Source organism: Podarcis cretensis (genome assembly GCF_951804945.1).
Source record: "Podarcis cretensis genome assembly, chromosome: 14".
Taxonomy (NCBI): Eukaryota; Metazoa; Chordata; class Lepidosauria; order Squamata; family Lacertidae; genus Podarcis; species Podarcis cretensis.
In genome coordinates, this window is record NC_137183.1 from 49466809 (window position 1) to 49482604 (window position 15796).

Here is a 15796-nt window from a genome sequence, read left to right on the forward strand (position 1 = left end):
ATACCAGCACAATACCACCATTAAAACATCACAAAATCCCATCTTTACATCAGTAAGGAAAAGAAATGCCCACCTCTAGGGCAAGGATAGACAACGTGTTGCTCTCCAGATGCTTGGGACTACAACTCCCATCATCCCTGAGCATTGGCCAAGCTGGCTGGGGATGATGGGACTTGGAGTTAACCATTTGGAGGACACTAGGTTGGCTGCTCCTGCTCTTGGGACACCTCTGGCCTTACAAAGCACCACCATTAACTAGCCCAAAGGCAGCGTAGTAGGATGGCTTACAATTCCTTCATCTGCACTGGGTTTGGGGGGCAGGGGTGGTTAAACAGCAGAGTCCTGTGCATGTTGCCCCTTAGATGTATGTCCTCATGAAAATTAATCAACATTTGAGTGCAATTTTCTCTTAATACACCCATTTGTTTTCAATTTCCCCTAAACTACACATTTTTTTGCAAAGCAATTTCCCCTAATACATTATCTTCACTTTTATGAGAAAGATTTCAAGAAAGATTTACGTTATGCATTTTTGCATACGCTACATGGTGGAGAAATGCATTGCAAAATTCAGAAAAGGTGCACAATTTGAAGGATGGCTGCATTTTGGTTCGATCATTTTGGGAAGGGCGAATTACTGAAATGTGAACTGAATTTAATTTCTCAGCGCATTCCTACTCAGGACAGAGGACCCCTGTGCATGTGCTAAGTTTATACTGTATAAGGTGCCTTTGGGCAAATGAGAATTGTGCTTTGCAGTTTACACAACAGCCTTAAAGGTAAAGGTAAAGGTACCCCTGCCCATACGGGCCAGTCTTGCCAGACTCTGGGGTTGTGCGCCCATCTCACTTAAGAGGCCAGGGGCCAGCACTGTCCGGAGACACTTCCGGGTCACGTGGCCAGCGTGACATCGCTGCTCTGGCGAGCCAGAGCCGCACACGGAAACGCCGTTTACCTTCCCGCTGGTAAGCGGTCCCTATTTATCTACTTGCACCCGGAGGTGCTTTCGAACTGCTAGGTTGGCAGGCACTGGGACCGAGCAGCGGGAGCGCACCCCGCCGCAGGGATTCGAACCACCGACCTTTCGATCGGCAAGCCCTAGGCGCTGAGGCTTTAACCCACAGTGCCACCTGCGTCCCTACAACAGCCTTAAAAAGGTAAAGCTAAAGGTACCCCTGCCCGTACGAGCCAGTCTTGACAGACTCTGGGGTTGTGCGCCCATCTCACTCAAGAGGCCGGGGGCCAGCGCTGTCCGGAGACACTTCCGGGTCACGTGGCCAGCGTGACATCGCTGCTCTGGCGAGCCAGAGCCGCACACGGAAACGCCGTTTACCTTCCCGCTGGTAAGCGGTCCCTATTTATCTACTTGCACCCGGAGGTGCTTTCGAACTGCTAGGTTGGCAGGCGCTGGGACCGAGCAGCGGGAGCGCCCCCCGCCGCAGGGATTCGAACCGCCAACCTTTCGATCGGCAAGCCCTAGGCGCTGAGGCTTTAACCCACAGCGCCACCTGCGTCCCTACAACAGCCTTACAAGCAAGTAAAAAATAAAAAAGCTTTTTTAAACGGGAGGGAGAAGGGCAGGAGATCTGGGTCCCGATGCAAAAGATCTTGGGCTCATGCCCTCTGGGCCACCCCCTAACATGAACCCAATATCTCACGGGCTGGAAGCCTGGATTGTCTCCCAGTGGGTTGTAGCCTCATTGAAGTTAGTAGACTCATTGAAATTAGTAGTTCAAAGTTAGCCATGGCCATTAATTTCAATGGGTCTACTCTGAGTGGGACTAACGTTGGCTACAACTTCCTTGATCTAGCCCAGGGTAGGGGCATTAGGATCAGGGCCTTAGAGTTCAGGCAAGGTTGTATGGGAGCATTAAGGGCAGGACAGAGGAGAAAAACTACAGAAAGACGCAGGGCGTGTGGTTACTTACTCCTCCAGAAAGAGTTCCACAAATTTCCCAAACCTGCTGGAGTTGTCGTTCCGCACCGTCTTGGCATTTCCGAAGGATTCCAGCAGAGGAGTCGCTTCAAGGATCTGACTCGACGGCCGCATAAAGCGAAATACAAAACAGGAGGAGAAAGCACACCGGCATGCAACAATGAGGGGGAGGATATTGTTTCTTTCATTTAAAGCTCAAACTCCACAACAAATAATGGGGTCGTCTCCCCACGCTAGGGAGACCCATCATGCAAGGAGGGTGCTCAGCAGGGCGAGTGAGGGGTGCGTCTCAGAGAAAGGAGTGGCTTGGAGAGCATCCCAAGGGCCAGGTGTAGATGGTCTATGCTCCGGGGCTTAGCTGGGTGCATCTGAGGATCAAGAACTCTGCCAAGGGTGCCAAGATGCGCACATTTCACAGCAATGAAGATTGACCCATCAGCTGCAATGTTGCAGATGTACAGCACATGGAAGGCAAAGGCTGCACACATGCGATGTGCTAAGGGCTCACACATTTGTGGTTTAACCCCTGGAACAATCAACCCACCCTTGACTGAGTGTGGTTTTTATGGCGAACTACCCTGCAACAAGAAATGTAGGGTGTACGTTAGTCACTCAGATCAGGGCTGGATTTAGGTTTGATGAGGCCCTAAGCTACTGAAGGTAATGGGGCCCTTTATATGTCCAGCTGTCCTTTGTCAACAACAAATTGTCACTGTTTTTGTGTTGAATATATGCTAATTTATGGACCTAATAGGTATCTAAAGCCATTTGCACATAACAAAATATGTATACCATAGAGCCTACACAACACAAAACACTGTTGCTGTATGTAGGTTTTATTTTATTTGTTTTTATCTTACATTTTGGAAATGTACATCCAGGTTTTTTTCCCTTAATTTTTGGCGGGCCCCAAGAGAGTGGGGCCCAAAGCTATAGCTTGTTTAGCTTATATGTAAATCCGGCGCTGACTTAGATCCTTTTCCAGTACCCCAAAACAAATAGGGTAGGACAGATGGGGCAACCTTAGAAGCTGCCTTTTCACAGTAAACTTGAAGGTTGCACTCTCCAATGCAACCCCTTGCGTATGGGTCACCATCCTTCAAGGCACATCCTGAGGAGCAACTGACCCTTAATTCTTGATTATCCGGATCGGTGGTAGCTAACCCGAGCACAGAGAAATGGGAATGGGCAGAGTAACCCCTCAGTGGTTAAGCTCAGATTAGACCAAGGCAAATGAGGGACCAATCTGCATGCAATTTAATCCATCCTTGGTTTCACTCTATTAAATCACGGCAAAACATTCACACTGCACACGGCTTCTCTGTACCTCTATCTGCGGAAGTGCATGAAGGAAGCAGAAGTTGGGAGGCAATCAGTGTGCAATTGATCAGGTTTTTTAAAAAGCTCAGAATGGCTCACGCTCTCCAACCCATCCCCTTTGCAGTTGCCCATCAAACAAGCTTGGCAGTGCCACCCCGGAGATGGAGACTCAAGACCTTTTAATCAGTTTAGGGGTTCATCCAGACTTCCTTTTGTGCCATGTTTTCAGGCACCGACCTGGCCTTCAAAGCTCTGCATCCAAGAGGTTTGTTTTTTGGTCCCAGTCCTTTCCCTGGGAAAACTGGTGAATTTGCGCAAAAAGCAGTCACATTTTCTACAGATTGACATTTGCTCCAGTTCAGCAGTGAAACGTGGGTTTTCCTGGGTAAACGCTGGGACAGGAAAACCTCAACAGCACTCAGACACAAAGCTTTAAAGCCCAGATCTGTGCCTGGAAAGCATGGTGAAAAGGAAGTCAGAATGAGCCCCTGGTCTTGGACTGGCTCAGCTGCCTTCAGTCGGGCTGTTGTACCTGCTGTGTTGCAGTGTGCTTCTGATTTATCGCTGCCAGGTAACGGAGGATCAGTTTGGTGGCTTCCGTTTTGCCCGAACCACTTTCGCCACTAAAAGCAATCAGGTGAACAAGACAGCCCTAGTTATTTATTATCATCTCTTCCTTGCAATGCTAAAACATACATGCTTGTAGGTCTTGCAAACACTTGCAGAACTGGAGGAGGTTATGGGCTAGCTCGCCTTAACAGAACGCACCAGCCTTGCCAACAGGAAGATGGAAGGTGTTGCACTGAAAGCTCACCTGATAATAATACACTGGTTGATTTTGGCATCTCTCAGTTTGCTGTAGGCGATATTGGTGATTGCGAAAAGGTGCCTGCGGAAAGGAAGAGAGGATTTAAAAATCTGGCTTAAATTGCAATGCAGATATCAGTGATGTGCTTCCATCAAGCTAACATTCCAGCGCACCTGCATTGACAGTAGGAACCACAGTGTTCTGGGACTGGGTGCCTGGAAGGAAGCAGTTCTAGAGGACACTGGCAACACACTGAAATTCAGGAAGTACCTTTATTGTACTGACCTTTCCCCTCCAAGTCCTCAACAGCTGGGAAGAACATTTATCTACCCAAAATCCTTGAAAGCCACTTCATGTCAAATTAGACCAACCTTTACCAACCCGATGTTGTCCAGAGGGTTTTGGACTACAACTCCTATCAGCCCCAGCTAGCACTGCCATGATAACCAGGGCCAATAGAGGTTATAGTCCACAACATCTAGAGAACATCAGGTTGGCGAAGGCTGGATTGGACAAGATGGAGTGATGGTCTAACTCAGGATAAGACTGCTTTGTGTGTTACTTAGCCACTGCTCTGGCTCCTGAGATTTCAGCAGACATACACACATACTTTCCAGAATACCTCTGTAGCCATGCTTTTTAAAAAGCATGCAGTTCTTTGGAAGTGAACAATACACAGCGCATTGCCTCCAGATCTAATCTGTAAGCAGCAGAGACTTACGGTGGGTTCTCCCCCAAGGCTTTCCCTTCATATTGCAGCACGTGGTCTGTCCCGTAGATGTTGTACATTTTGTAAGGATTCACAGACACTAAGATACTACCTATATAGGTCTAGAAGAGAAAGAGATAAATTCATTGGAAGGGGATAAGCTCTGAATGCATGCATGGCACTACGACCTGCTTCACACATAATGCTAAGCCATGGTTTATTCCATTCTTGCCTATTAAACCATGGTTTAGTTTTACATGTGAACCTTTAACTATGATTTGTTTATTGCAAAAAAAACCACATGATCTGAAGCCATGGTTTGCTGTCGGTTTATGAACCCTGATTTGTTTTAAGTCCAGCTTGAAATCCCAGAACCTTTCTTTAACCAAGATTTGTTTGGATAAGACATTCACAAAGCCACAAAAGCACAAGACAAAAGATCCTGCAAAACGAAACAAACTATGGAGAAACAAGTCATGGATTGTTTGATTGTCTGTGGGACAACTCCTGGTTTGTAATGGATTGGCATTATGTGCAAACCAGGCTTCTCTCTGTGTGTGTATTGAACACCAAGCACAGTCAAGTGAAGTAGAACCCTACCAAGCAGCACAGTTACTCATTAAGAAATAACCCAACTTGACCAGGGAGAAGAGTCGGTGGAAGAAGATTGGAAGAAATTTAAAGATTATTTACAGAAATATTGTAAAATTAAGGAATGTTAGAAAGATGTTGGAATCAAGCTACATGGCTTTAGCAGAAATGTTATAAAGAATTAAGTACAATTGATTGTAATTGGATTAAAGGGAAAAATAATGTTAGAATTTGTTAAGTTAAATGATAGGACAGAAGTTTGAGGAAGATGGAAAGGATTTGCTGAAACAAATAATCGAAGTGGAATACAAAAAAGGGAGGTGTGAGGAGGTGGCTGAAACAAGCAAAAGAAAGTTAATAACATTGAAAGTATTGGCTGTGCTTCTTTTTTCTTTTTCTTTTTTTTAACTGTTTTTGTTTTATTTTTTAATAAATATTATTTTTTAAAAAAATAAACAACCCAACTTACTTGGTTGGGTGGTTACTCAAAAGTAATTGGGTGCTTTGTGTATCGAAACCACAAATAAGCAAGAACGGAACCTACTGGATGTAACCTTAGCATTACCTGGAGCTCCTTCAGAACCTTTTCCTTCATCTTCCTATAGTTTGCTTTCATTTATGCATTTGTTAGTTAAAAAATCCCATATTTTTAATTTACTTTAATCATTGCATCTTTATTTCATCCTTCCCTGCCCCCACGAGCTGAGTGGTGTGTACCCGCCTTCTGGTGCCCTCCATATATTTTGGGCAACAGCTCCCATCAGACCCAGCCGGCAAACAGCCATATGTTGCTGGAACTGATGGGAGCTTTGTTGGTTGTGGGATGGCTGGTATATAGAGTTCACTCCCCACCTTCCAACCCCAGTTCCCACTTTTATTGCTACAACAATCCCAAGATTACCCAGAGTGCTTTGTGGCTTAGTGATGATTTGAACCCAGGTCTCCATGGGCCAAAGGGACGCAGGTGGCGCTTTGGGTTAAAGCCTCAGCGCCTAGGGCTTGCCGATCGAAAGGTCGGCGGTTCGAATCCCTGCGGCGGGGTGCGCTCCCGCTGCTCGGTCCCAGCGCCTGCCAACCTAGCAGTTCGAAAGCACCTCCGGGTGCAAGTAGATAAATAGGGACCGCTTACCAGCGGGAAGGTAAACGGCGTTTCCGTGTGCGGCTCTGGCTCTGGCTCTGGCTCTGGCCAGAGCAGCGATGTCACGCTGGCCACGTGACCCGGAAGTGTCTCCGGACAGCGCTGGCCCCTGGCCTCTTAAGTGAGATGGGCGCACAACCCCAGAGTCTGTCAAGACTGGCCCATACGGGCAGGGGTACCTTTACCTTTACCTTTACTCCATGGGCCAACACTGCATCCACATCACCATACTGGGTTCTTTCCCAGTAGTTCATTAAGCTTTGGAAATAAGCAAAAGCGAAAGGACAACAACCAACTTACATAAATTAGTCCCCGGTCAAACCTCAACCTGATGTTGTTAAGAACCGCATTCTCCTGGAGGTCTCTGCAGTGTACAGAAAGAAAGGAGTTCTTTCAAAGACTATTTGTTATGTATTAGTTATGTTATCATTAGGTTGTTGTACCCCAAAGAAAATGCAATGCACATGGGGGGGGGGTCAGGGAAGACATAATCCAGGCTTCCTCAACCTCGGCCCTCCAGATGTTTTTGGCCTACAACTCCCATGAACCCTAGCTAGCAGGACCAGTGGTCAGGGATGATGGGATTTGTAGTCTCAAAACATCTGGAGGGCTGAGGTGGAGGAAGCCTGAGTCTCAATCAATTACATATCATTTGCAGACAGAAAGCAACAAGAGCAAACACCAACCATATTCACTGAATTAATTTCCATTGCGGACATGGGGCAAACAAGCAAGCACCGGCAATTTCTACTCCCATTTTTGCTCTATTTCCCCAACATCTTTAGTCCAGAGGGGCAGAGAGTTTTGGACATTCACATTCATCATTTTGGACATTCACAATATTTGTCTGGGATTCCCAGCATTTGCACCTGGAAAGCCACCAGATTCCAAGCGTTCCTTAAATTAAATTATCCGACAGCAGTCAACTTACTCCAGCTGGGTCATGTCTTCCACAGCATTATCCCCATGCTGCAGTGGGTGGGCTGGACAATGCAAGCTGTGTGTGGTGTGCATCTATATTTGCAGAGAGGAAAAGGCAATAAAATCAGCACATGCTCAGATCCACATCCCCATGCACTTGACCCTCAAGGAAAACGCAGGTGATCTTTTGTATGCAAATACATGCAATCAATGCATTTATTATTCAGGGTATTATTTATTGCTTGTAACGCCCATTCTCAAAGCGGCTTTCCGCAATAAAATACAGTGGTACCTTGGTTTAAGCACAGCTTAGTTTATGAACAACTTGGATTAAGAACGCTGCAAACCTGAAAGTAGGTGTTTTGGTTTGTGAACTTTGCCTTTGAAGCAGAACATGTTCCACTTCCTGTTGAGTGTGTTCCATTTGTAAACTGAATCCCCTGCTGCTATGGGAAAGCGCACCTTGGTTTAAGAACGCTTTGGTTTAAGAACAGACTTCTGGAACGGATTAAGTTCATAAACCAAGGCACCCCTGTATGGCAAACAATATCAATGCATTGGAACTTATCAATTAAAAAAGAGAGCAGTTATACAACCGGTGGGAAAATACAAGACTACAAAACTATTCCTGAATAAGGCACCTGGGGTGGTTGTGACAGTGGCTGGTTCAAGACGCAGGGCACCATATATAAAGTGATTTATAGAATATTGTCATGGGCTGGTTGGATACAGAGGAGCGGTGGGAGGAACCAGCCAGGGAGCCCCCGAGGGAAGAAGGCTCAGAGCCAGGGGATTGGGGTGGGACAACAACGAGTGTCAGAGGGAGAAGAGGGAGAAGACTGGGAAGAGGATGTGCTGGAAGCTGAAAAGGTAACAGGGTTTAATGAGCAGGAAGAGGCTGTGGTAGAGAGGAGTCCAGAGTCAGAAGCAGAGCAGAGGCTGGAGAGGAGAAGGGGCAGGAGGCAGAGATGAGTCAGGCTGGTGAAGAGTCCAGGGAATCTTCCCCTCCTGATGTGACAAGCTCCTATCCTCGCTTGTCTCCCAGAACATGAAAAGGAATGAAGAGGGTGGAGCAAAGAAAGGGAAGATGAAGGCGTCTCAGATTGCTTGGGAAGGACCTGGAGAAGAAATAGACTTAGAGAGCTGTGGACCTTCAGTCCTCACAACTGCCTCATTGGGACAAGATTAACCGGGAAGAGTTGGGGTGCTTACTTGGCCTCAGCTGTTGTTTGTTTGTTTGTTTGAATAAAGAGTTAACTTCACCGACATCTTGTAACATATTGCTGACCTGACCCTGACACCCGTCCTGATAGATATATAGAGTGATTGAGAGGATATATAAGCTGCCTGGGGGAGGAATTGTGGGGCAGGAGCTGCCCCGTCCTCGTGGCCTGAACATTGTCAGAGTGGTTTAACAGCCAGTCTCTCTTCACAGGGAACTCTGGGAATTGTAGCTCTGGGACAGGAATAGGGGCCTCCTAACAACCCTTAGGACACTTCACAAACTATATCTCCCAGAATTCTCTGGGGGAAGCCATGAGTGGTATTATAGTGCATTAAATGCATGGCGTGAATGTGGCCCAAGAGCAGGAGCAAGGGAGCAAATTTGCCTGCTGTGACTAATAGTTGTATTGAAGGGCCCCTGCTAAACTCCTGAGGAACCCCCAGGTGCCCTCCAGCCCCCCATTCCTAACCCTTTAGCCACCTTGACTGTAAGTAAAACAACAAATGGTTAAAAGGTATCTAGAGTAAGGGGCTACCAAGTCCTAATTCTTTCTCAAGTCGTCATGCCGTGTCTCGGCTGAATCATTTCAGACTGCAGGTAGGCACTGAAATGATTGAATTATCTTGCGTGCACTAAAAAACAACCCCAAACCCCTTCCCCATAGAAAACTAGCATGTCAGACCTAGACCCCTCCTTGATATTCTAGATTTCTATGCATAGGTTGTGTGTGTAAATACACACACACTACAAAAGAACACATGATTATGTGAGCCCCCCCACCTGCACCAGTGCAGCCTAGGCACAAGTTGGCTCTATTCCTGATGCTTTTGAAACACCAAACAATTTTTTTTAAAGTAAATTTTTATCCTATCCCTTTTCCAAGTAGCTCAAGAGAGCATAGATGATTTCCCTCCTGCTTCATTTTAACACCCAGTAAGCTTCATGGAAAAGTGGGGATTTGAACCCTGATCTCTCAAGTTCTAAACCAACGCTCTAACCTTCACACCATACTGGCTCTCTATAAACATTCCCACTGCTTCTAGGAAAGGTATGGATAATCCCCAAGAAAGTGGTGGAAGAGAAGATGTTGCTTAGTAACCATGCAGAGTGGCCTGATCTTTACTGAGGTAACACGAGCCCTGATTGGCTGAGTACTTCTGAGGGAGTTTTCCTCTGTATGTTTGGTTGTATGTCTCCCTCCATGCACTATGTCTCCCTCCTGAACTAAGAAAGACAAAACCTCTCTATTCCTTTCTCCTCAAATTATACACTGTTGTTGTTCAGTTTTGCTCAGTAAAGTGTTATCGAGACTTTTCTCCCTGGGCTCTGTCTGTGTTATTTAAGTGACTTTGCTTACAGGCAGCACCTCGTTTTCAAGCCTGCCGTGGTGCCCTGTTTGTTGGTATCGAGTCTGTAAAGGCAGCGGCAGAAGATTGGTAAGCAAATACGTATCAAAAGATAAGCTCCTCAAAGCTGGGCTTTGAACGATGATCCGCTTCAGGCAGCTCTGCTTAAGGCAGCAGGAGTCAGCTTCGCTCTAATTAATACTCTCCTCCTGTTCCATGCCAGCTCCATGTCGGAGATCAGGTCCCTAAATTTACATACAGCTCTTTCGCTCGGACAGGCAGCTTGTGCCTCTAACAGGGGCTACTAACCCTGATGGCTGTGGTTTGCCTCCACTGTCAGAGGCAGCAAATGTTTCTGAATTCCAGTTGCTGGAAAAAGCAGGAGGGGTGACTGCTGTTGATTCAGGTGCTGCTTGTGAACTTCCCATAGGGGGTTCTGTTTGGCCACTGTAAGAACAGGAGCCACTGGCCTCATCCAGCAGGCTCATATAACTGCAAACTTAACTGAATTACTTCCCATCCCGAAGTGAGACCTTGCGAGTGAAACTGATCCAGAATTCCAAGAGTACCTGGACACAAAAGTCTGGTTCAGGATAACCTTTCCACTTCCACCCACCCCTAGTTCCCAGACCAGGGCCAACCCAAGGAGAATGGCAAGATGCGCCCCACACAAACAGATTTCATGGACAGTTGAATCTTACTTAATTACAGGGGCAACAGGATCCTGAGGGCACTCGGCTAGTTATGGGGGGACAGGACAGGTATTGTGCCAAATCAAACTCTTGCCTCCCAGAAGAGGCCAGAGAAGAAACAGCTAGGGAAGCTGCCCTCCCCTGAACATCCGCCGCCTGAGACAGTTACCACACTCTGCCTAACGATAGGGCCGGCCCTGTTCTGCTCCACTCCCCTTCCCCCTCCCCATCACAAAATAGCTTCCCTTCAATTACCTTGCACCGCCACCTCTTGCTCATCCCACCAAATTCCGTGTGGTGCATTGTCGACCCGCGTGTCAGGTACCAAGCCAAGCCACTGCCTCCCTGGAAAGATGTCGATGGGTTCAAGCTCCCCGAGGCCCAATCGTTGGCTGCCTGGTGCCGGGGGCTGTTCTGGTTTTGCATGCGGGATTTCCTCCTGAAGGAAGAGCCGATCCGGTGGATCTGGGGCATGACGACTGCGTACCTCCCAAAGCTGTCCTCCGCGTCATTTTCATGCAGCTCGGCGGGTGAATAGGCAGCTTCCCAGCTTCCCAGGTGGTTATTCCGAAAGGGTGAAGAACGGGGAAGGGGAGGGCTCCCCCTTCCCGTGTTGTAGGCGAGCCCCTTAAACGAAGCTGCCCTTTGGGACAAGGGGCTGAGGTTGGGCCCTCCCAAGTGGCCAGGATTGCCCCCAGAAATGGCGTAGGACCAATTACTATCCCAGGCCTTGCGGGCCAGTTTCGGAGTCGGTGACCGGGAGTGGCTGGCCAACCCTGCTTGCTTCGATGATGGCGGTGGTGGAGGCGGTGGAGGAGGAGCATCCTCATAAAATAGACTCCTGGAAAAGGGGGGCAACTGTCCAGGGATGTGATCAGCCCGTGCCTGGGACGCATTCCTATCTTTTGTGCTGCTTTTTGTCAGGGAAGGGGGACGCCTGATGGATGAAACAGCCTGGGCCATCCCAGCTAATGGCTGTCCGACGCGCTGCAGGTAGGCCTGCCGGGTGCTGGGAACAGGACTCGAGGGCACAGACAGATTCGAAAGGCTCCTCAGGCTTCCGGTGGCTCTTGTCTTGGGTGAGGGATTCCAGGCTGCTGGCCTTCCATTTCCAGAAACACGGTCCCACCTCTGCTGCTGCTGTTGCTGTAGCCACTGACCCTCTCCTGGTCCATTGGCACCATCAAAAGCCTCGGTGAGAGGAGACGAGTTTCTTGGAGACTCCCTGATGGTGACCCTCCGGCTCCCTTGCTGCGTAAACATGTGAGGGGAGCTCCTGGCAGACAAATTGGGGGACTGGGAGCCAAACTGCCTCATGAACTGGTTTCTCATTAACGGTTTCACAGCTTTGGTCGGGGGCTCTTGCTGCCTGCTCCAAGCTTGGGGGAGCATACCTTGAGCATCCACAGGCGGGGGGCTCGTTCTCCTTGGCGGCTGGAAAGGGTTTTGGATGGGAGGCGAGCCAAAATTCCTGAGAGATGGTTGAGGTGAGGGAGGGGCTTTCAATCTCCCAGTGGTGGGATTATGGAAGCCCGCTGAGGCAAATCTTCCAGGGGTCCTATTCGACATAGCATCCTGGAACTTGGAAGTAATGGATTTGACGGAGCCATGAAATGAAGGATGGCTCAAAGGGGCCTCGGTCCTGTGACTACTGACTCCTCCTAAACTAGAGGAGGATGGAGTGCGTTGGCTCATAAAAGGATTACGTGCTGTTGGTCTAGGGGATGAAGGTGAGCGGAAGGTGGCATTTTCTGATGGGTTCCCTGTGGCAGCCGGCCTATGTCCCCATGATGGAGTAGCATTTTCTGGCGGGGAAACAACTCTCTTCAAAGGAGGAGGAGCCCCAGAAGTAGGTGAGTTCCTCTGCTGGAGGGAAGGACTTCCATGCATGATTGTTGACCATGAAGAGGAGGAGGACCTTGAGGGCTGGTGGCCACCAGACAACTGCTGATAAGGGTTACTTATCTCAGGAATGTGGAAGCCGGTCTGAGGCCTATTTAAGCCATATGACCTTGGACTTTGTTTTAGAGAAGAGGGAGAGTTGGCTGTTTGGCTGAATTCCCTCTGAGGTGAGCTGGGGCCTTCTTGGTGTGTCTTTGTGTAGGAAGATGACCGGGCAAATGGAAGTGTGTTGTGCAGCTCTTCCTGAAGAGCATCTCGTAGTTTCGCTGCGGGGTGAGAAGGAGCGAGGCCACTGCCGTGCCTCCCTGGAGCCCTAAACCGCCTCGTGGATTGAGGAGAAGATGCTAAACTGACCATTTGAGAGAGCCTTGCCCCCAGCTGAGGAGAAGGCGGCCCCATACGCCTACTCTCTCCTAATGGTGAAGTCAGAGTTCTCCTAGTTGGAGATGGCGTAGTAGGCCTGCTTGGTCCATCATTCCCGCGGTGCTTGAGTATGGGCTTTGGTTGTGAGAGAGATCTTTGTAGGAACTGCCCCAGAGGGCTTCCAAATTCTCTGGGGGAGAAGCTAGGATTATTCGCAGCTGGGATCAAATGCCTTCTGGGCGAGTCTGGGGAGAGAGGCCTTTGAAGCTTCCGAACGAAACAGCCAGGGAGCAATTTTGAGAAAGTCCTTGGTGACCTGGGAGGCTCTAGATTCTGATCATCAAACTGGGCAAAAGGAGATGTCAAGGGCTCTGATTCTTCTTCCTCCTCCTCTAGATCAAAACTGGCAAGCGGAATGTGTGGCGAAGGAGGGAGGGAGACATCAAGCTTGTCTGTGCCAAAGAGTTTCACCTGAGGCCTTGGGAAAAGCCGGAAGCCTCTTTTCACAGACAGTTTGGAAGGCAAATTTTCTCCCATACCTTGCTGATCAAAAAAGGAAGAATTGGAGAGCGCAGAGGGGTAGCGGCCCTGTTCTTCCACAGCTCCTTCCGTTTCGTCTGTCTCCACGATGTCATCCAATGGATAGGCGTACGGGTTGTACGAAGACTGTGTCTGAGGGGACCATTCGTGCTCGCTGTAGCTGACTTCGTGCTGAGAGTAGGTGCCATCATCAGGATACCCCAGTTCATCTTCCCCTGCAAAATGGGGCCCATGTGTCCCTTCGCCCTCTTCATAACCACTCCCAAAGTCATCATAAGATTCGTACGGAGAATAGCTGGCAGAGAGTTCATAATCTGGATTATCACGATTAGGATAGTCACACTGGTCTTGCTCATAGAACTCCACCGGCTCCTCAAATGGTCCAGATTCTTCATCTGCTGGACACCTGTCATCATGCTCACCATCACACGCCTCTGGGTCGTAATAATCTTCCTCTTGACAGTCATCGTAGAAATTCAGTGGGGTGGCAGAATCCACATCTTCCCAGTAGCCGAACTCTTCCTGGGCTTGGCCGTAGAGGGTGCTCTTGCCTCCTGGGGTCTTCCTCATGTTAGCTTTGTGCTTCAGAACCTCATCCCCCGATGGGAAGGGCAGCTTCTTGGCTCCAATCTTGGTCAGCCAGGATTCATTGGTGATCTTTCCGTCGCAGGTGCACCGGCCGTGTTTGGCCAAGAATCTCCTGGTCAGCCAGCTGGTTGCAGCTGCAACGTTGCTGACGATCTCGGCCCGGGGCTTGAAGTTGCCCACCTTCCTCTTCCGGCACAGGCCGCCAAATAACCCTTTGCCTGCAGCTTTCCCACCGCCGAAGCGTATCAGCATGAAGGTCGACTTCTTCCCCTCAGTCTTGGGCGGCGCCTCTTTCTTCCTCTCCTTCTTCTTCTTCTTCCCAAGGGACTTAAAGCGCATCATGAGGTTGGAGGTGGACTTGAGGATGCCCTTGTTCTTCTTGGACTTCTTTGCGGTGCTGTGCTTCTTCAGCCCCCAGAAGAAGCGGGAGGCGTTCTTGAACTGGCCTTTCTTACGGCTCTTCTTTGGGCCCAGCCCTCGGAAGCCCATCAAGAACTTGGACGTGCTCTTCAAGCTCCGCCTCCTAGGGGGCGGATCCTCCTTCTTGGCTATCGTCATGGCCTTGGTGGCCCCTTTCAGCTGGGCTTTGGCTTGCTCCTTCTTGGCCCCTTTCTTCTTCTTGGCATCGTCAGTCGCCAGGCCGATGACCAGCTTGGAGGCGCCTTTCAGCGGCTTTCCTTTTTTCTTCCCAGTGGCATCTTCCTCCTCCTCCACCACCACGGCCTCCTCTTCCGCTGCCCCTTTCTTGCCTTTGGCTGCCCCTTTCTTACCAAATTTGGCCAACCCCCCTTTCTTGTCTTTCCCTTTTTTAGCCTTCGGGTCTTCTTCGATCTCCTCTTCCTCCACCACCTCCACCACCTCTGCCACCTCCGCTACCTCTGCCACCTCGCTGCCCACCTCGCTCCCCTCGGCATTTTGGTCAGCCTCCGACACCTCTTCGGAGTCGCTGACGGCCTCCTTCTTCCCCTTCTTGGCATCTTTCCCTTTCTTAACCATTTTCTTGGTGTCGGAAGAGCCTCATCCTCTGCTTTCTCTCGGCCACTTCGCCACAGGGTTTGCCCTTGGGCAGAGGTAGACAGGAATGCCCATGGAGACAGAAGCAAGGAAGAAATTCTCAGGGCAACACACGCATGGTGCTTCTTCAGATCTGGAGCCCAGCCTCAAGACCTTTGCAGCAAAAGTGGGAACATTTCCCCCCGTATTAAAATTGCCCTCTTCAGAACTTCAGGGGGAGAGGCAGAGAGAAAAAGAGAGAACAGCCTTCTCTTAATTTACCTTCTGACCGGATTGGGCAAGTCCCCGCAGGTATCACTGCGTTTTTTCCTATGCTTCGGATGCTGTGACGTTGACCTCTTTAATTCCCCCCAAGAAAGTTAAGAACTAACGCAGGATCTGGCCATGGCAGAGGTTGCTTCCGAGACTTATCTTGCAGAAGTCTTTCTCCTTATTGTTCTGTGGGGAAATTGTCCTCAGTGCCCCTCTCCAGGTTTCCACAACAACCTGCCGGTCAGAAGATTTTTCAATTTGCTGTCTTCTACAGGGTGCCGGGAGTTAAAAAGTCAAGGTATAGTCACTGACTGAGAGGCTGGAATGTAACTGTATCTTCCTGGGCTCACATACATATGAATAATGTAACTGGGCAGCTCCATCTCCCCAGGAGACATCCTTCCAAAGGAGAAATAAAGCTTTTTTTTTTAAAAGCAGCCTTGCCCAACCT

General features: G+C 49.1%; 2 protein-coding genes across 2 annotated transcripts in view; both read right to left on the reverse strand.

Annotated features, from left to right (window-relative positions):
- MYO15A (myosin XVA) overlaps positions 1 to 11200 on the reverse strand; it is a 101642-nt gene extending 90442 nt beyond the window's left edge. The window contains exons 1-7 of the mRNA XM_079953638.1: positions 10942 to 11200; positions 7434 to 7516; positions 6803 to 6866; positions 4786 to 4895; positions 4071 to 4145; positions 3789 to 3879; positions 1929 to 2032 (exon numbers count right to left, since the gene is read on the reverse strand). Coding sequence (XP_079809764.1) covers positions 1929 to 2032; positions 3789 to 3879; positions 4071 to 4145; positions 4786 to 4895; positions 6803 to 6866; positions 7434 to 7516; positions 10942 to 11160 — 746 coding nt within the window. The 5' untranslated portion in view covers positions 11161 to 11200. The remainder of the gene's footprint in view (positions 1 to 1928; positions 2033 to 3788; positions 3880 to 4070; positions 4146 to 4785; positions 4896 to 6802; positions 6867 to 7433; positions 7517 to 10941) is intronic.
- Positions 11201 to 11248: 48 nt separating this feature from the next.
- Positions 11249 to 15075, reverse strand: LOC307202693 (unconventional myosin-XV-like; the record flags this gene model as incomplete). The annotated part of the gene is made up of 2 exons (XM_079952858.1): positions 11249 to 11313; positions 11406 to 15075. The coding sequence occupies 2 exons, from the start codon at positions 15073 to 15075 to the stop codon at positions 11249 to 11251; spliced, it is 3735 nt and encodes a 1244-aa protein (XP_079808984.1).
- Positions 15076 to 15796: the final 721 nt, after the last annotated feature.